We start from the raw sequence: 20,243 nt of genomic DNA, 5'->3' as shown, positions 1-20,243 counted from the left end.
TGAAATACAAATACTTTGTTACTGTACTTTAGTAGATTTTCGGGTATCTGTACTTTACTTGAGTACTTATTCTCACAACTTTTTACTTTTACTTCTACATTTGAAACTTCTCATTATCAAATAGGCTTGTTATATTTTTCAATCTCTGCGGATGACGACACGACTAAAGACGTGAATAGAGAGAAGTCAAGTCACTGCAGTTGAGATCTTGATTGATTGAGATCTGCAAACTTGTAAGGCAGTTAACAAAGGGACAACAGCAACAAGGATGAACGTGAACTGAGGAGCATTAATTTGGCGAAGCAAGATATTCTCCATCCAGATCCTCAGGACATTTTTCATGTTGATGGTTACAGGAGGGATCTATGCCATTCAAGGTGTCTCAGTCTAAGGTGGGAAAACCCTTTCAGGTAAGGTGCAGTTTTTTCAGTTGTAACTTTGGTTAGTCTGTTAACAACATTAGTAATGCTATGGCAAAACGTTGTTATTGTTGTTTAACATATATTTGAAAAAAAACTAAGTTAACGATAGCTTCTTGAAATTACAAAACCTTTTTTTTGTTATGCAAAGTTATCAAAACAGGTATTGTCTTTGAGAGAAGAAATTATTTTAACTTATTACTTTTGTACTTCAATACATATCAGAGTTTTTACTTCTTGCTAATACTTAAGTGAATGAATGCACCTTCACTTTTACCATTTTTTGCGCAAGAACAAGTATGCGTTCTTGTACTAAAGTGCTGAGTGTAAATCCCACTTCTGCTTTGATACGTTATTTTTACCACCACTAGGTGGCAGCACAATCATTTAGGGATGGCGTTTTGTGTACGCAGAAGAAGAGTGAGCCAAAGTGGCAACTAGCCAGTAGACATGTCACACAAGTAATGTACTGTAATGCTAACTTGTCTGCAGCTCGTCGGTGAGTTGTCCAAAAAGTGTGTAGACATCGGAAGGGGACATTTTCACAACGGAAACCACGTACAAGTGGCTTCTGTCACGAATTGGACAAATCGCCTCGACGTTCCAGATCTTTTCCTTTCGAAAACAAGTGGTTAGCTCGCTTTAGCTGGCTAGCTGGGAAGCTCCAGAGAAGTCACGTCGGAGATTGTTTCACAGCCATGTCCACGGCCGGAGACTTTGGAAACCCTCTAAGAAAATTTAAATTGGTCTTCCTTGGGGAACAGAGTGGTAAGCCTTATTCTGAAGTGGGGGGCACGTGCCCCAATTGTTTTGAATGTTAAATGTGTCCATTTGGATATGATGCTAAGGACTTTGGGTGTGTTGTGGCTTTGCTGATTTAATCGGTTGTCGTGGCTAGCTCATATTAGCCACCTAACGTATTGATAAATACTCCTCAAACTTATTCCTATTGTTGCTCTCTCTCTTAAAACGGAATGTTCTTCTAATCCAACAGTAACCGATGCCATTGAAGTTCATGTTTTATATATTTTACATTGACTTCGTCAACTGATAATGGCGATGGACAAGCAACTTTCCACAACAATTGACTAGTAAATCATTTTAAGTCATCTGTATCAGACTCTTGTTGCCCCATTTATTAACGCTTGTGTAATACCAAAGCTACCACTGTCCGACCTAATGTTGTGCTAAAAACCTGGCTAGTAGCATTCTTGCATTCCTCTTCCCACCCTTTTCCCACTTTCTAGTCCAGCAGAGCACAGAATTCGAATCGTAAAGGGAAAAAAGGGCTTGACTAACAATCCTTATTTATCAACGTTAAAATAAAAGGTTGTCAACACCAAACGTTTTAAGAGTACTCTCCCATGAGGGTTCCGATGCCTCAAGTCAATACAGTATTAAGTATTAATACAGTACTGCACTAGAAGTCTGCATGACTCATGTCTGTGCTTGGTAATATGAGGTAAGATATTGCTTGCATCACCGTCACTATCACTCATTGAATTGTACTGCTTGTTTGAAACCTTGTATTTTATTGTCAATATGAATTCATCTAAACACCTTCATCACGCCTCCTCATCAAATGGCTTTCTCTTAATGCACTTTTAATTGGTTACTTATTCTTAATTCTACATCCTACCAAGACATTTATAACGTGCAACTTTGTGTCAACAGTTTGGTAGCGTGACTGTCCCACGACACAAATTGAGGACCGTTAAGGCATGCTTGGATGTGTTTAGTGTAGAAAACTTGAGAACTCTGACCCATAGCCCCATAAAATTGTTTTAGGATGAACAGAGATTGCAGACTATATAATTCAAATATATACAATCCGAAAATGATTTCAGCTGCTCAGTAGTATTGTTGGTATTTTCATTTTGTATGAGTTGCTGCACCATTTGTGTTCAGATATACATACATTGCTTAAAAGATTTTTTTTTATGCTAATATTGTTAGCCCTTCTCTGACGGTTTGCATTGTGTGTTAGGGTTAAGCTAGCAGAAAAATAATGTGTGATTGAATCTTTGCCCAACTGCTGCTTGTTGTAAAGACAACTCCTCAAACAAATCTGCCATGTGACGGCTCGTATTTTGAATAAACTCGGTTTCCGGTTCACTTGTAAATACTTATTGTAATGCCCTCACATGTGGGAAAGGAGAGCCACAGTCACCCATGCACTTTAATCATTTATTAAATGCTGTCCGACCAGGCCTCACCTTATTAGTCACCTATCCAACAAACAGACACTAAAGTGTGTACGGTATTATAAATTTGCAGTTTTTGTGTGTGTTTCAAGACATTTACATGTGTTTAAAAAGTGTGTTTAAATGCGTTTAAAAGGTCTGTTTTGGTTTAAACTATTTAAAGGAAAATCCTTTCATATGGTCTCTCTATATCACAGATTTTCACCAGTTGCGGGTCAGCATTTGATCTTGATAGCTGCTTGCCACCCAGCCTGTGTGTCAGTTGTGACATTTTGCAGTATTGTGAGCACAGACGTGTTGACTTTGGCCCTGTCGTCATCAAGTCAATGCATCTTGTAAATGATAGTCAGTCCAGCTTCGTGTCACAGTCCACGCTGGCAAGTGCTCGTGCCCCAACCCCCCCTTACTCCTCTCATGTATTCACCACAGGATTATACATGACAACATGAGTTTTTACTAACTCGTTAAATGTAAACACGACGCGACGTGACATTTCTATAAAGAGTCACTGTTTGATGTGTGTGTGTTGCTTTCAGTGGGGAAGACCTCGCTGATCACCAGGTTCATGTATGACAGCTTCGACAACACTTACCAAGTGAGGCCAACGCTCACAATCAAATGTTGACAGACTACATAGTTAGTATGCCTAATGAACACCACGTGCCATGTTTCAGGCCACAATAGGAATCGACTTCCTGTCGAAAACCATGTACCTCGAGGACAGAACAGTAAGTTATGCTTTGTGTTGATTTTGAGTCATTCGGATATAATTTTGTTGGGTTTCTTGCGACACAAAAAAAATCCACAGAATTTTGTTCTGCCTTTTATGTGTGAATTGACTGCCACACCTTCCTTAGTTGCCTAGCCCTATTTTTTTCCCCTCAAATCAAAGCCATGACTTAATCTCGGAAGGAATGGAGGACAAGTGGAAAGCTGATTCATTTGTGTTTCCTGAAGCCCGACTTCCCTATTTCCAATTCATATTCTCCTTCATATACAGTAACTATTTATTTTTCAATTTAGCAGTGTCTAATTTTTTTTTTTTTCTTAAGTGCCCCACATTTGTCCCTTTTGTTTTCCTCCTCTTAAACTTTCCCCATCCTGCCTTCTAGATCAGATTGCAGTTGTGGGACACAGCAGGTCAGGAGCGATTTCGTAGCCTCATCCCAAGCTACATCAGAGACTCTGCCGCCGCTGTTGTAGTGTACGACATCACAAGTAGGTGGTGATTCCTTTCAAATACATTGTGTGTTTCATACGTAATACATTTTAACAACATTTGTCCAACACCACCAAAATCGCATTTTACTCCCATTTACCGGTCCGCGTCTCATCTCACTGGTAGACGTGAACTCCTTCCAGCAAACCACAAAATGGATTGATGACGTGAGAACAGAGCGAGGAAGTGATGTCATCATCATGTTGGTGGGAAACAAGACCGATCTTGCAGACAAAAGGTAATCTCGCCTTCCTTCCTCGCTCTGTGGCAGCCGGCATGTTAATGAAGGCATTGATTGTTGCTGCTGGAATGTCAATACAGAGTGCTCCAGAGTTTCCTGATGCAGCAATTTATGTCTTCTCTGTTTGGCTGCCACTGTAATAATTGGCAATTTACCCCACTGTTTTCTTTCACTTTCCAAAGTAGTCAGAAAATGTAACACTAGAATATTATCTCTCTTTATTTTCCATATATATTTTATCAAGCGTTAAAAGCGGTTATATTTGGGATTATTTGTTCCGCAGTCCAAACTTGTGTCATCACAACACATGTATTAAATCTACAGGCAATGCTTAAAGTAAAATTTGAATTGTTATATTATTATAGTTATAGTTTTAATCTCATTGCGTATTTGTTGATCTCCGATCGGCCTCATGTCTCACTTGAGTAGAAATCTCAAATATGTGTGTGTGTATTTTTTGTGTGTGCAAGCTACAGTAAGAGCACTGCAATGCAGAGGGAGGCGTGGAATCATAGTGGAAATACAAACAACTCAGCATTGATCACAACCAATTTACCAATAGTAAAACGTTTTATTGGACGTATTGTGTTTAAATGACTGAACAGATGGCAAAAGTTTAATACCATAGTTATATAATTCGGCCACGCATACATTTACATAAAGTCTTCCATTATACCTTGTAGTGCCGTTCATGGCTACTGTTTTTGCTTTTGGCTTTCCAGGCTGCTTTTCACGTATTGATGAAAAGTAATGGAGAGGAGTGTTTTGTTTTTGTTTTCTTTTTTCCCCTGAAAGAAGAAAATCTTACTCGCAAGATAGAGACTACTTTGTCTCAATTGGTAGCTATGAGTCTGAGTGAACAAAGATCCCATGAGGTGTTCCACAGGGGACCAATCATATTTAATATCGACATGCTGCCCCTTGCTCAGACTATGGAGCATCACAACATCTCTTATCGTATTTATGCAGGTGAGACACAATTTTACATTTCACCGTCATCACATGACTATAGTCCCTTACTTTCATTAACCCTTTCAAGCACAGTGGCCACTACAGTGGACAGCTATTTAAAAGTTGCTTTTGCTTGTATTAATTCATCAAAAGAAATTATATTATAAGTCATATCATCAAATCATAATTCATGCATGAAAGGGTTAAGTCCGTGTATTCATCAAATCAGTGAGTGGATGGACCAGAATTTTCTCCATTTCTTTTGTTTTAATCCCCGTTTGCACGCTATCTAGACTGATGCTTGGTTTTAATCATTTTATTTTTAAATGACTTTATTATGACTTTTATAATGTCTTAATGTTTTTGTCTCTCTTTCTGTAATGCTTTTAATGTTTTATCCAGACCACTTTGAATTTTCTTGTGCATGAAATGTGCTATACAAATGAACTTGCCTTGCCTTGAATATAACAGACCATAATAGCAAAAAGCTGGGTTTTTTTTTAACACTTACTCAGCCTTATCAAATTTGGCCTGGAAGATCTGGAACTTGCCAGCGAATTGGCCTTCAAAGTAAAAGGCCAAGCGTAGCCTCTGATGAGTTCATCTCTTGATACTGGCTCAAATGAGGTCTAGTGAGATGTGCTGAAGATAAACCTGTGAATAGGCAGCTGTAAACGGGTTGAAGATCACTGTAGCCCATCAATGGATTACTTGAGAAAAATGTTTACCTAGCTAGAAAAGTACCAGACATACAATGAAGCTCCTTGCTTATCGTCTCTTTTTCCCATTTTACGCTTCTTTCTTTTGTATCGTTAATGTCATTGTTGTGTGATGTCCAACTTTACCCCCTTTATCTATCACAGGCAAGTATCTATTGAGGAGGGAGAGCGGAAAGCCAAAGAACTAAATGTAATGTTTATTGAGACTAGTGCGAAAGCTGGCTACAATGTCAAACAGGTAAGATCGAGAGCGAGCGTCGTGCTCAGTCACCTCGCCACCGACGCTGCCACCTTGGCGACGCCTCCAAAAGTGACCCCCGCCCCTTCCGTCCCAGTCACTCATCACAGGGTGTAGTTGTTAAGAACCCACCGATAAATGTTGTTATCGGTGAAGTCGAGGCCTGCATTCAGATCAACATTCCCTCCTCCTCGTGCAGATGGTGAACTTTTGGTCTTGAAAAAGGTGGCAGCAGGAGCAGGGATGAGCACGACTCCGTCATTCATTTGAAAATATTGAACCTGTGCTTCTTCCCCCTCCCCTTGTCTGTCTGTCTGTCTGTGGGGGTGTTTGTGTGGTTGACTGTGTGCGTCCTGTTCGCTGTGACTCATCACAGACAGATTACCACAGAGGAGGGAGAGCAAAGAGCTAAAGAGATGAATGTTCTGTTTATTGAAACAAGTGCAAAGACAGGCTACAATGTCAAACAGGTAGAGCGTGCGCTACTTCCGACGTGTGTGCGTGTACGTGTGTGTTCATGCCGTCCATTGATAGGCTTCGTTTGGCTTTTAAAGCACACGCATGTGCGCTTTAAAACGGAAAAGGCGGCTTTGACCTTTGGTCCCTGGGTGGACTTAAATGGGTGTGGCCATTCATGCTGACTGTCTTTTGATGATAAAGGTAGAGCTGACTGATTGGTCTACAGTTTACAAAGTGCAACATTTAAAAGTTTGCTGTGTTGAAATGGGGTGAAAAAGAATGCTGATAGTAATTGAAATCGCCACACTCCCATGATGAATATCAAAAGACGTGTCAGAATTTACAATCAAGGAGTATTAAGAGCATGCTGAAAAGTCCAAAAGTAATACGATGAGATTTGAGTCATTGAATTACAAGAATGAAATATAATTTCAAGAATAAACCTCAATATCATTGCAGTATTACTTTAAGTTTGAATACTTTATTCTTATATTTATGACTTGAAACAGTACACCTTTTTTCTCAAAACAATTTAACCACAGATGCATTTACATTTTTTTTTTAAATATTAGATTACATTACTTTATTTATTTAGCCAGCATTAGTGTTTATTCTTGTAGTATTGACTTCACTCTCGTAACATTCCGACTTTATAATTTATTCTCGCAATTTTACCCTCGCAACTAGACTTTTGCATGCCCCTAATACTCCTTCGTCACTTTCCACTTCGCGGGACTGTTGTGCCTAGTCTTTGTTGCATGTTGAAAATCATAATACATGCTGACTTTCTTTCAATTCATCATTCATTTGACATCCACTTAGCTCGCTCATTGGAAAGCCCTTTAAAAAAAAAAAAAAGTTGAAAGGGTTTTCATTTTCCACTGCGAGAGCTTCAGGTGGACCAGATGCTTGATCGTACAAATACAAATACAAGTCACTTCATTGAGTTCCAAATAGTGTTTGGAATTTCCTCAATTTCTTTGTCTCAGAAAAAAAAAAAATCCTTGTTTTTCCCTCCTTGCAGCTCTTCCGTCGCGTGGCAGCCGCCCTCCCTGGAATGGACACCACACAGGACAAAAATAGAGAGGACAGTATCCTTTTGTGTGCGTGTTTGCTGTCCGTCTTGTCATAAGCCGCTATGTCACTCTCAAACTCCTTACGCCCTGCGACAGCTCGCTGTCCAGCCTGACATTTATTGCAACTTGGTGCATTTGTCAAAACATATCATATCCAGCCTCAGTATTGCGGTTGAGATTTAATAGTGGATTATTTTTCCAATGTTTTTTTTTTGTTGTTGTTTTTTTTTAAACACACTACAAATTGCAATGTCGATAAGAATTTGATTAATTGGCACAAACTTTTACAAATAGAATTATGCTTTTTTCAGCTTTTGATTTAGATTTTTATTTTTATTTTTGGCATAATTGTATTAATATATGTGGGCGGCACAGTAGACTGGTGGTTTACACGTCTGCCTCACAGTTGTGATGTTTTGGGTTTATATCTCGGCTAAGGATGCCTGAACCAGACTTCAGTCTTTAGGAATCAGAATAAAGCACCAAAGAAATGTGATATTCCCTAATTCGTGCATCCTTCAGTGATCGACATCAAGCTTGAGAAGCCGCCAGAGCAGCCTGCCAGCGAAGGCGGTTGTGCCTGCTAGTTCCCCCCTGTCACTGGGAAATGGTTTTCTTACTGGGCTTGTTTGTCTGTTTCTGTACCCTTCACTACATCCGCCTAACCCCAACCCCAAAGAGAAGCGAGACCTTGGCTCTCGTCCGGCAGCCATTAAAGTCTTGGATTGATATTTGCACTGCTGCACACAAACATGGAAACAGTATTCACAGCTTGAGCTAGGAGGGCTTCGCCGGGCTACGGTGTCTGTCTGTTCAGATGGAGATGGTGGCGCAAGCGGAATGAGACACAGTGGCAGTAGTTTGTGTAAACATAACTTTTGGAACCAAACGGAAAATGTGTTTAAAGGCATCAAATGGAGTTAGCATGTTAAATAAATAAAGAGCAGTGCATTAACAGCATCAAGTGCAATGTGGATCTGTTAACATCACCTCGCAAGGATTCTTACGTAATTTGTGTTATCGGCAAACTATCCTTGTGTAATGTGGAAATGGTTGCACCAAAAGCAAGCAGGCATCATGGCGAGAGCTCGGTGTCGACACAGACTGAAACTCACAAACAAGCGTGACATGTCAGAGCAACTTTTACCAGCAAGGTCATCCATCTCCTGATATTTCCCAGCATGTCGTGAAAATCTCCAAATGGACAAAAACATGACGCCCACATGGGCCGACACTACACCTTCCCTTTGACCGTCCTCACGCATACTCCTGTTTGAATTTGTTTTCATGGTTTCCGTTTTCTAGCCTTTTTATTTGAATTGTTTTTTTTTTCTAGAGAATACGGTATAGCAATTTGTTTGATGATAGTGTTTGATAAAGATTCTCTCACATATGCAGAGTCATTATAAAGAAAAATACTGTTAAGGATTACAAATGGAGTTGCAGTGTGCATTTTAATGTAAAACGAGGGCTTCCTTTCTAGTTAGGTTGGTTAAAAATGTCCTTTTTGCTATCTTTTTTTTTTTTTTTTTTTTTTACTTGGGTGTTGATCTGTCCGTTAGTGATTTATCTACATTGACTTGTTATATTTATTTCTACTGGATTGATTGTTCTTTTTTTTATGTTTCTTAATTTCTTTAATCTTGATTTGAGTCCTGAATTGCTAATAAAATATCCATATATTGAGATCACTGTTAGCAGATGAACATGTCTGTCAAGGACGTTCTGGCTAGCACTGGTAAATCATGCAATTTTCATTGTGCAATTTTAGCTTGTTTCAACATCTAGAGGAAGTTAAATATAGTAGTTTGTCTGAAGTTGATTTAAAAGAAAAAAAATAAAATGAACTTGTTACTGCTGCTGCAATTCACTCAATCTTTCAGTCCACTTAGTTTAGGATGTTTGGAAATGCATGCATCTGAATGTAGTATCTATGCGTGTGTGTGTGTGTGTGTGTATATATATATATATATATATATATATATGCACATATATATATATATACACACATATATATATATATATATATAAATATATATATATATATATGTATGTGTATACATATATTGAATTGACCTGAAAATAAGTTGCGTGTTTTCTGTATAATACGAGCTCGCCATCAGCCTGCATATTGAAGTATTTTGGTGATCTTTAATTGCATTGGTATACTGCTATAACCCAATTTTTTTCCGCCCAAATTGTCTTGCATCAATTCTACGCTTTATTGACGGTCCCTGGACTGGCCGGCTTACCATAGCAACCGGTGTAAACATTCCCTACTCAAAGGACGTTTGGGTGTTTGGATGAAACCGTGGTTGTACAGTACTAAGGTTGTTCTGACTTATTATTGTTTAAAAGGTGTTTTTAATGTAGAACATTGACCCCTGGAATTGGATTTCTTGCTAACTTTGCATCGCTGAATGAGACGTCGGTTGGCTGACGCCATCATCATTCGCGTAACTCGCTTTTAAATCCTTAACGTAGCATTCACGCGTATGATACTCCGTCATTTATGGAATCGGGATTGAAATTCTTTTGATGAGTGCGCTGTTTTGACAATCCTAACCCGGTCTTTTTTTTTAAATTATCGCTTTTTGGTGAATTCGACGTTGTCACGAGGATTGAAGAGGACGTCGTGGTGTGGGATTAAAAAGCGTTTCGGTCAGACTAACCTACATTTAATAGTTTGTTTTACATTTGTATTTCTAAAGAAAAAAATCAAAACCAACCAGTCAGCGTTGCAATGTGCAGCGAATACTACGATAAACTTGAAATAAACAGAAATGCGACAGACGCAGACATCAAAAAAGCGTAAGTCTATACCTAGCAACAGTCTCATAACTAACAAATCACGGTACGACTTCGTCATAATTCTATTTTCTGTCTTTGCAGGTATCGACGTCTGTCACTCAAGTTTCATCCGAGCAGCAACAAAGAACCAGAAAGTGCCGAGAAATTTTACCAACTGGGTGAAGCCTACGATGTTTTGAGTGACCGTAAGCATAAAGTTACTATATAATACAAATACAATAATAATATATTTTTGTGTATATGATGATTGGTTGTTCTTGTCTCCATTTTGTTCCAATATGCACACATTGAATATTATGGAAATCTTAATTTTTGTTAAATCCAAAAAGAGAAATTACACATTTAATAGAAAAATCTCTTCTTTGTCGAGATAATTCCTCGCTTAGGAATTAAGTTCCAGACTTACCAATATAATTGCACATGTGTGCCTTTTTTGTGTATTGTGATTTTGGTTTGGATTATCAGTACTTGCTTTTAACATGTGTGCAATGTATTGACAGCTCGAAAAAAGGCAACATATGACAAATTTGGAGTGGAAGGACTGAAAGGTGGAATCCCATATGAGTTTGGCAGCGGTGGTGCTTGGTCAACCAAATACGTCTACCACGGCAATCCAGACAAAACCTTCCGGCAATTTTTTGGCAGTGACAACCCATTCGCAGGTACCACAAATGTTTCATAATAAACATGCATGTGCAACATCGGTTGCGCAACGGTGTCCGTTTTGTCTCTTGTCAGACTTCTACACAAATGACATCCCTCTGCTGTTGGGTGGCTTGCTACCAGAGGAAGTCAAGACGCAAGATCCGCCCATTGAGAGGGATCTTCATTTATCCCTGGATGACCTTTTCCATGGTTGCACTAAAAAAATCAAGATATCTCGAAGGGTCAGTTTGGGATTCATGTTCATCCAGATCTCATGCCTTGAGATACAAGTCCGTGACCTTGCTTGTAACTTAAAACATTTGCATTTCAAATCATTTTTCCCTAATGAAATGAATAGCGAAATGCCATTAAGGTGTTCCAAATATCAATCTATAATATACGTTATTGATACATACAATAGTAACTTAATACATTTTTGCCATTTTTTTTGCTTCATTTCCATGGACATTGTGATGCCCCTTCTAGAGTGTCCCATGGCCACATGGGGACAGTATAATGCATCATCCATCCAGACATGGATAAATACTGTACTAATATAAAGAATATATGACTGTCAATATTACACTGCCCCCCCCCCCCAAAAAAAAAAAATTTGTGACAATTGTTTAATGGTTTCTGAGTAATTTGGGGCTGCTGAATACGCAAATTACGTGTTCCTTTGGATTGGCTGTAGTTGTTTAAATATCAATATTTTTGACGATTGATAATTTGCTTTACTACATAACATGGGTATTCTTAGCACATTTCTTAAAAATATCGAATATCTCAAAAATTAGAGCCAATTCAGGGAAAAAAATATTTAATTTTTGGATTCAGCGACATCAAAATCCCCTAAAACCGCTGAAACTGTCTTGACACCTAATTGTGTGTTGACAATTATCTGTCCTGTGTTCAGATATTATTTGCATTGTTTGTTAGGATTAATCCGAACAGACTTTAGGAAGGCAAAGCTGTGGATGGTTGTTTTAAAAACACGTTGATTTATGTTTAGTTTGACAGTGAATGTCAACCAAGGACCGAGTACCACTCTATGTTCCAAAGAAACATTCAAATACATTTCTTTTAATTCAACTCACAGGTTATGAATGATGATGGCTACACGTCGGGTATTAAAGACAAGATTCTGTCAATTGATGTCAAACCTGGATGGAAAGAAGGCACAAAGGTCATTTTCTCCAAAGAGGGGGATCAGGTAAGAGATCAATTGAATTCAATAGTCACAAATGCACGTGTCGTGACTTTTCTATTGTGCACAGAGCGTTTTTTTTTGTGACCTACAGGGCCCGAACAAGATCCCTGCAGATATTGTGTTCATCGTACGACAGAAGACTCACCCTCAATTCAAAAGACAAAACAATGACTTGATCTACAAGGCCCAAATCTCACTGGCAATGGTGAGCCATGTTTCGAGCCACAGAAACATTTCTATCACGTGGAGGGGGGGACGGAAGCAGCAACTTGTTCTCTTTCCCCACAGGCCTTGACGGGTTGCTCTGTCAATGTGGAAACACTAGATGGCAGACTACTCAACATTCCCATCAATGACATTGTGCAGTAAGTCTTTTGCTATTTGGTATATATAGTGTTTCCCTACTTTTATTGAGCCGAGGCTCGTCATTTATATATTTATACATCACCAAAAGCGTATACTGAACTAATGATCTCATCTGAATTTACTCAAGTCAATTACTTCACTGAGCAAAGTAAGTCATTACAGTAGTCGTTACTGTAAAAAAATGGATATAGTACCGTAGAGTTAATGGGTTGTTACTTTCTAATGTGTTAAACATCACTGATCACTGGCATAGATAGATGAATAAATATACATTATTTATAGTAAATAATTAGAACCCTAGATAAAAAGAAAAGGGCTGGAATGAAAAACATAAAGGACCATCAGTGGCACATGGGCTGTACTTTGCCAATCCCTGGTGTCGTAAATGGAACTCAGAACAGGAAGTGCTGATCTTCAAGGATTTACGTTCTACCAGAAACAAGCCCAAGGCTTTATGCATCCGTATCCCCTTTCTTCTCTCTAATTTGTGTGTCACCACATTGCAGCTTCACATACCAAAAAGTGGTGACTGGGGAGGGGATGCCGCTCTCCCAGAATCCTTCCCAGAGAGGAAATCTCATCCTCATTTTCGGCATCCAGTTTCCCGAGAGGCTCTCCCCGGACAGGAAGGATCTCATCAAACAAGCTCTACTTTTTAAAAATTGATCACAGTTGGTCTTTTTTTTTTTAATTCGTCATCAAGAGGAGAAATGTAAGTCTATTACACAGACAAAGACTGCTGAGTCGTCCTGAAAACACAAGAACACTTTGCACTGGTCGGAAAGAGAGACGCATACATTCCGGGCTATTACATTTTTTCACGTCTTTCATGTTGTTTCAGTGCCTCCTCACACATCCATACACTACTACACAGTGTACAGTACATGTTGACACACTACAGCCTTGCTGATTTACTGTTACTGTTTCCATATTGTTTTTAAGACAACATCTGGCTTTGACTTTGTCCATGGCACGGTCCATCAGGCAGTTTTTCACAGCCCATTTATAACCGGTCATATGCTGTATGTACAGTATACATATTATGTAATTATGTCAGAATATTTGGCTCACCTGAAAACCACAATAATGCACATATTGTAGTGTTAAATAAGAATGGAGATATTCATACAGCTCGTTTCATTAGGTTGTGCCTCATGTGGCTGGTGCTTGGTCTGTATGCTAAGCTAATAAATTGTAGCGATGGGGAAAGCCACACACTTCCCAGCATGCTTTGCAGCACACTTTGGAAATTATTGTCGTGAACCGAGGTAGATGTTGCTCTTTGCTTGCATTCGCTTCTGTCGTCTTTGTTATGGGCGTGGCTGTAATGTGTAATCCTAAAGCACGTACGAGAGTGTTACGATATTATGACCCATTTATAGGAATCGTTAGCAGTGCATCATATTAGAACTGGCGGCAATGGGAAACCAGAAAATCAAATCAGTCCATGCATTTTTCTTGATGCTAGCAAACTGGTTCGCTTATCTTCTTATCATAAATTGAATTACACTCACCAGTGACATAGGTACACACACTACAATTTAATGAGATCCTATACAAGAGCTGCATCAAAATAATCATTCAAATTGCAAAGTAGGATTAATTATGGTTATAATTAGAGATGTAACCAACATATTAGAAACCTCTCACACAGGTGGTTGTGTACCTAACGTTCTGGCCAGTGATTGTAAATCCAATGAAGTTAATTGACTATCCATTTCCCCTTCAAGTATAAGAAATATGTGTTAGGTGAATTGGTAGACAATGGCAAAGCAAATCATACACTTCAACAACAATTGCAAAATTGTACTTTATTGTATCTTCTTAACAATTTGGTAACATGTTTTATATCATTTATTGACCAGCAACAAATCCATGTATTTAAGTGCATGTGCTACCATTCACACCGACCACATGGCTCACAAAGCAAACACTAACTTTCAAAAAAACAAATCAATTACGTTTTTATCATATGGCTCAGTCTACTTATAGGATGTGGTCTCTTTTAACAAATACAGTACAACAAAAGCTGCAATTCCATATGATCTCCCAGTTTGTTGTTGTAAACATAAACATCCTGTTTTCAAGCAGACACCAAATTTGGATCTGCATATTTTGGCCCTTACTAAATTGTGATCGGGTGTTTGCAACAATCCCCACAGCAGAAATTAGTGGACCTCTGATCTACCTGAGTTGTGACCACAAGGCCCCCCCCCCAAAACCATTTCAAGCGCTTTTTGTGACCGGTGGCAACTAACCACTCATCCCCACTGTGCACTTACATTAAGCTTTGGTCTGTGTGGATTCTTGCTGGAAGAGACTTCAAAAGGGTGACTCCCAGTACTGCGTCACGCCACGTTTGATTTGTTCATAGGTGACAAACATGACGATGTTCCAGGAGCCCAGGCGCAGGAAAGAAGGCATAAACCTGACGGAAGCAAACCCAACATTAGACAAGAGTTTGCTATGTGACTATACGAATATTGCGCAAGTGTCTATTTACCCTTTATAGAAGGCCGTGGGTCCTTCATTCTTCATCATGGTGAGGGCACAGTTGATGGCGCTGCTGTATTGGTTGGCACCCGAATTCATGAAGCGCGTTTTAACGACGTCCACGGGCGACGCCACAACTGTGGTGCAGAAGCCTGCGCCGAAGGCAGCGGTGAAATGACACGGCAGGTTGTCTGTAAGGGACCAAAAGCAATTAGCGTTCAACAAATCTTGATGGAAAAAAAAAACCTCACACTTCATTTCAATACGCTGTACGCAAAGTCAACAGGTTTTGTTTTCAAACCTCAAAATGTTATCTATAGAAAGATCCGTTAAGAAAAATCAAATATGGCATATTGGTTCGATTACTCTTTTGCTCTTGTACCCAGGTCGGACATCATTTTTGTTGTGTTATAATGAAATGCCATCATAATGAAACAATGACAATGGGCTGGACTGTTTGATTTGTCCATTTCATATGGTGCTTTAAATTTTTTTTTTATAACCTGCCCATGGATGATTTGATCTGAATTGATCTTGAACTGATGTGCTTATTCAGGATAAACATTTGAACTGCTTCTGTAAAGTGAACATTGAATATTATTATGCACGTGCGCTGAATAACACTCAATGCATTTCTGTAGCTTTATTCAGTTGTTAAAATGAAGAACTCACTACCAGTCGCATATTTGGACAGTTTCTCATCAGAAAGTGTCTCCAAACATTTAGCTGGTGAACAAAAAAAGTAAATTGACCAACTTTAAGAACTCGAATATTTATAGAAAATAACCAAAATGATTTTACTATAGACCTTTGCACTGGAAAAATATACATCGTTGCTGTCCTGTGAAAAACACTCATATGTTCCTTTTTTAAAATTCTATTTCTTATTTTTATTATTTTTACGTGAATGGGGTTTCCGTGTTACAGACATCGCATTAACGTGAAAATAAAAATTACAAAAATTTCATGTTCTTCACAGGACAGACAAAAATTGAATATATGAAGGACGGCACAGTGGTCGACTGGTTAGCACGTCCGCCTCGCACTTCAGAGGTCGTGGGTTCGATCCCGGCTCCGGCCTCCCTGTGCCTGAGTGGGTTTTCTCCGGGAACCCCGATTTCCTCCCATATTCCAAAAATATGCATGGTAAATTGATTGGATTCTCTAAATTGCCCCTAAGTGTGATTGTGAGTGCGGATGTTTGTCTCTGTGTGCCCTGCGATTGGCTGGCAACCAATTCAGGGTGTCCCCCGCCCACTGCCAGAAGACAGCTGGGATATGCGCCCGCGCCCCTTGTGAGGAGAAGCGGTATAGACAATGGATGGATAAATATATTAATAGCAATTAAATATATTAATAGCACATATTTCGATTTTACCCATACATTTTTGTTATAAATCTGGTTAGTGGGTGGTCTTATGTGGACGCCCAGGAGCACTGCTAAAAAATTGTGGCCCCCTCCAGCATTTTAAGTTGTTGTCCTTGTTCGACAAATGTTACGGCATTTCAACCATCTCACCTGTCATTAAGTTATACTTCAGGATGACCTCCTTTATGATGTCATAGGTCACCAGCTCTGCACAGTTGACAATGGCATTACGGGTAATGTTGGGCATGCACCCTGCAAGTATACAAAGGACGGTTATTTCAGGGGAGTGAGCATGATGATTTAACCGTGATGTGATAGAAGTCGTACAAGTTACCTTTCCAAAGCCCTCGTACTCCCTCGTCCCGGGCGATGGTCTTGTAAGCATCCAGAGTACCGTTGTATCTCCTCCCACCGTCAGCTAGGCGTGCCTGGGCTTGAAAGCGCACCTTGACCACATCGGTTGGTTGTGCCAAAGCCACGGCCATGGCGCCAGTGGTGCAGCCCGCCATGAGCCTCGTGACGATCCCCGAACCTTGACACGTGCGCTTGTTACTACCACGGCGCCTTCATCAAATGACAAAATCCTTCCGGGCTCGGGATACTCACTTTCAGTGCCTCGGGTGTAGAATTGCTTCATGGTGTCATAGAGGCCGATTCGTACGGAGGCGAAGCTCATCTGCCTCTGCAGTCCTGCTACGAGTCCGTTGTAAAGACTCCTGGGGCCCTCTGTGCGCACCATGGTGGTGATGGTGCCAAAAACCCCACGATATTTTCTGCCATTGGCACCCTCAGCTTTCTGAACCTCTCCCTGAACCTAAAGACAGGGCCACATATAGCGTTAGGGACACATTGAACATGTTTCATTTTTATCCGGGCAGCACGTGAGAGTGCTTATAGCTCGTCTGGCTCACAGATAGATCTGAGGGTTCGGGTTTCGAATCTTGGCTGTGCCTTTCATCAGTGGACTTTGTCACGAAAAGAATTTCATAATTCCGCCCGTCAGTATTCACTGCATGGCATAGACAGACGACCAATGATAATAGTTCAACTATATATCGTATTCGACTCAACATCACAAGGTAGTAAAATGCTGTTTTCAAATTGCAAAGGCTCTGCTTCATTTTGTCTATCAGAAGGCTTTATTCAACAAAATGTTAACACAGCGTCAAGCTACCCTCTTTAAACCCTTTCGTCCCTTGATCCCAGAAACATGTCGACCCCACCTCCCCCCGTCATATAGTGAATGCATAAAAGACTGCAAATCAAAGTGTCAATTCACAAATGTAAAGTATTTGAATAAACTGCCTTTCATATTAATTCAGTTCATTTGCCTTTATTTTAGCATAAGCGTAACCTATAAGACCAAAAGATATGTACAGTAAATCCGATATTGTTTATTGTAATACAGATTAATTTGCTGCTTGTTTGTTCATAAAATACATGAGAAGAGGACCATGAAAAATTGCATGCTCAATCGCAATATTGAGGGGGAAAATTTTGCAATTATTGTCCAAAATTGTTCAACCCTACCAAAGATTAACGGTACTTGTGATAAATAAATCATTTTCAGACCAATTAAATGCAATTGAATAATTTTTCACAGCACACCGGATGGGAATCACCTATTAACGTCATCCCACCTGTAGTCGCACTTTGGCCGTGTCCAATGGAAAAGTGAGCAGGTCAGCAATGCAAGCTGCAGTGCCAGCGCCAAAGAACTTGACCGTCGCCGAGGGCACCACCTCACTGGCTTTCTTGGCCACCATTTTTCCACCTGAGTCAAGTGACACACATGGAAAAATAATGCTCGTAGTGGACCTGCGCCTTGGACCTGCCTTAGGATGAGCACAGCAACTTGACCAGCAGATATAACACGCCATCACTCAAGTTACGCAACATCGGTTGTGATGATGGGAAAGAACCATATTTGGAAGCCAGAATGGGAATGTGTGTCATTATGTGTGAAGTTATGTATTTAAATGTAATGAAACATGTGTACTAATACATCAATTCTGTTAATGTAATGATACTGATAAAACACATTTGGATTTTATATTGTAATGTACCAAATACAACATTTTGTATTTGATTTCATTTGATTTGTCTCTAATCTCATAAAAGCCTGCTTTTCTGGTAAAATCACAACCTTACTTTTGCAAGATTATTGTAAATGTTGCAATATTAGGACTATTCTTGTAAAAGTGAAAACCTTTTAGAAAATTATCATATATTCTGATTGTTTTTTTCAGGCTGATCCCCGGTTATCAGTACACATTTTCAAGTTCCAAGTGCGTGTACCTATCATTAAAAAAAAAAATCAATCGGGAGAATTAAACTCATCCATTACTTTTACCCTTGAAACATTAAAGATCCAATGTAAACTGCTATTAATCTGGATGAGGTCCGGTTTTGATCCTGTACATATCTGACTTTTCTGTCTGTCTGAAAGCACAACAGTCATGCACCTATTTCAATATTTGAGTTCATTTCCTCATCCATCCGTAATACATTGTAATGTAATCCATTACCTTTGTTGTATTTCTGAAGCAGCAAACTGAATAAACAATCCTTCAGGTGATGCCTATGCTGTGCTCATCCCTTACCGCGTGCTCGTTGGTTGTCCCGCCGCCAAGCTGCTGAATTTATGGACACCTTTTGCACATGACCCACAGGCTGCGTGACAAGTTGGACCCACCTGTTATGTGAGTCTCCTGTTTACCAGGGTGAGAGCGAGACACAGGCGGGATACTCGAGCTCTTGTTGATCTTGACTTTGCAGCGTCACTGGCCCGTGGTGGACTCGAAACATGAAAATGATTGAAAGCGCTTTCAAAGCCGTTTCAAATTACTTTGATGTCGTCAGTGATTGCTTGAACATTATGTAATCCTTGCATGTATTTGTTCAGTGTATGTTCAACAAAGAGTTCTTGGAAAGTGTAGCCCTTTGTTCATTGGCTCCCATTTGCAGCCAATGGGAGAGACTCCCTTTTAGAATTCCTTGGGTGCTTTCGCTGGGCATTGGAGGGACTCACAGGAGGGCTGTGCTGGATAGCAAAATATTCACACTACTTGAGTAGAAGTACAGATTTGAGTGAAATTACCGATAAATTGAAATTACTATCATTCCTGTACTTTACAGTAAAAAGTACAAATTCAACACGTTAATGTACGTGAATGTAAAAGTAAAAATGAACCTTTACTGTCAGTACTATACTGTACGTTGCCTGTGTTGATAACTTGGCACAATGGAAGACAACTTCTCTGCGTACAAAATAGTTAGGCTAACTTGCAAACGGCTCTTAAACTGAGACGATACGAACACCATCACGTTACAGTTGCATCTTGTTGTTAATAGAGGAAGTCAACCCAAACATGATGTTTTCAAGAATATGTTCTATGCGGGCCCACTAGTTGAAACAAGGCATTCTGATTAATATTGCGTTTGTGGAATAAGAGTTAATCCACCCGTTTTTAACCGTCTCCGGGGGCGGCCATTTTGTCACAGTTGTGACATCACAGTCACTCAGGTAACGACAAATCACAGCTCACCTGTTTTCTGAAGCTGAGCCATGATTGGTCGTTATCTGAGCCCCGAGCGTTTGTGATGTCATTTTCAGTCGATAGAAGTGACAAAATGGCTGCCCCCTGGGATGGCTAAAAACGGGTAGATTTTGCTGCTTAACTCATATTCCACAAATGGAATATTAATCAAAATGTCCTGTTTCAACTAGTGGCCCTGCATAGTACATATTATTGTAAAGAAAAACTTTGGGTTGACTTCCCCCTTTAAATGCTGGAGGGGGGCCACAATTGTTCTTCAGCGC

At 39.7% G+C, this 20,243-nt stretch overlaps 3 protein-coding genes across 9 annotated transcripts; 2 read left to right on the top strand and 1 right to left on the bottom strand.

Moving 5' to 3' along the window:
• The first annotated feature begins 815 nt into the window (after nt 1–815).
• rab6a (RAB6A, member RAS oncogene family) lies at nt 816–9,392 on the top strand. 3 transcript variants are annotated; one of them, XM_086057311.1, is made up of 8 exons: nt 821–1,187; nt 3,160–3,218; nt 3,298–3,351; nt 3,736–3,841; nt 3,969–4,080; nt 6,368–6,461; nt 7,475–7,541; nt 8,049–9,392. In XM_086057311.1, the coding sequence occupies exons 1-8, from the start codon at nt 1,118–1,120 to the stop codon at nt 8,111–8,113; spliced, it is 627 nt and encodes a 208-aa protein (XP_085913437.1). In that variant the 5' UTR covers nt 821–1,117; the 3' UTR covers nt 8,114–9,392. The 3 variants fall into 3 exon arrangements, 2 of the variants coding, with proteins under 2 accessions (XP_085913437.1, XP_085913436.1); XM_086057310.1 differs by lacking the exon at nt 6,368–6,461 and adding an exon at nt 5,898–5,991; XR_015090311.1 differs by lacking the exon at nt 8,049–9,392 and having other exon boundaries at nt 816–1,187; nt 5,898–6,461; nt 7,475–7,538.
• A 347-nt stretch (nt 9,393–9,739) lies between these two features.
• Nucleotides 9,740–18,964, top strand: dnajb13 (DnaJ heat shock protein family (Hsp40) member B13). 3 transcript variants are annotated; one of them, XM_086057304.1, is made up of 9 exons: nt 9,740–10,337; nt 10,419–10,522; nt 10,838–10,999; nt 11,076–11,224; nt 12,082–12,195; nt 12,284–12,397; nt 12,481–12,557; nt 13,065–13,270; nt 18,024–18,964. In XM_086057304.1, the coding sequence occupies exons 1-8, from the start codon at nt 10,270–10,272 to the stop codon at nt 13,222–13,224; spliced, it is 948 nt and encodes a 315-aa protein (XP_085913430.1). In that variant the 5' UTR covers nt 9,740–10,269; the 3' UTR covers nt 13,225–13,270; nt 18,024–18,964. The 3 variants fall into 3 exon arrangements, with proteins under 3 accessions (XP_085913430.1, XP_085913429.1, XP_085913431.1); XM_086057305.1 differs by lacking the exon at nt 18,024–18,964 and having other exon boundaries at nt 9,792–9,856; nt 10,238–10,337; nt 13,065–14,232; XM_086057303.1 differs by lacking the exon at nt 18,024–18,964 and having other exon boundaries at nt 13,065–14,232.
• Nucleotides 14,350–19,311, bottom strand: LOC147133205 (dicarboxylate carrier UCP2-like). Of its 3 annotated transcripts, none has more exons than XM_086057309.1 (7): nt 19,024–19,311; nt 18,061–18,194; nt 17,027–17,234; nt 16,755–16,952; nt 16,571–16,672; nt 15,062–15,242; nt 14,350–14,986 (listed from the first exon to the last, which is right to left on the bottom strand). In XM_086057309.1, the coding sequence occupies exons 2-7, from the start codon at nt 18,184–18,186 to the stop codon at nt 14,881–14,883; spliced, it is 921 nt and encodes a 306-aa protein (XP_085913435.1). In that variant the 5' UTR covers nt 18,187–18,194; nt 19,024–19,311; the 3' UTR covers nt 14,350–14,880. The 3 variants fall into 3 exon arrangements, with proteins under 3 accessions (XP_085913435.1, XP_085913432.1, XP_085913434.1); XM_086057306.1 differs by having other exon boundaries at nt 19,116–19,310; XM_086057308.1 differs by having other exon boundaries at nt 18,949–19,099.
• Nucleotides 19,312–20,243: the final 932 nt, after the last annotated feature.

The sequence above is a fragment of the Filicampus tigris genome, chromosome 17, assembly GCF_054856515.1.
Source record: "Filicampus tigris isolate MCC_2025a chromosome 17, RoL_Ftig_1.0, whole genome shotgun sequence".
NCBI classification, from domain to species: domain Eukaryota; kingdom Metazoa; phylum Chordata; class Actinopteri; order Syngnathiformes; family Syngnathidae; genus Filicampus; species Filicampus tigris.
Note: the sequence above shows the minus strand (reverse complement) of the source record. Positions and strands in the feature narration are given on the sequence as shown.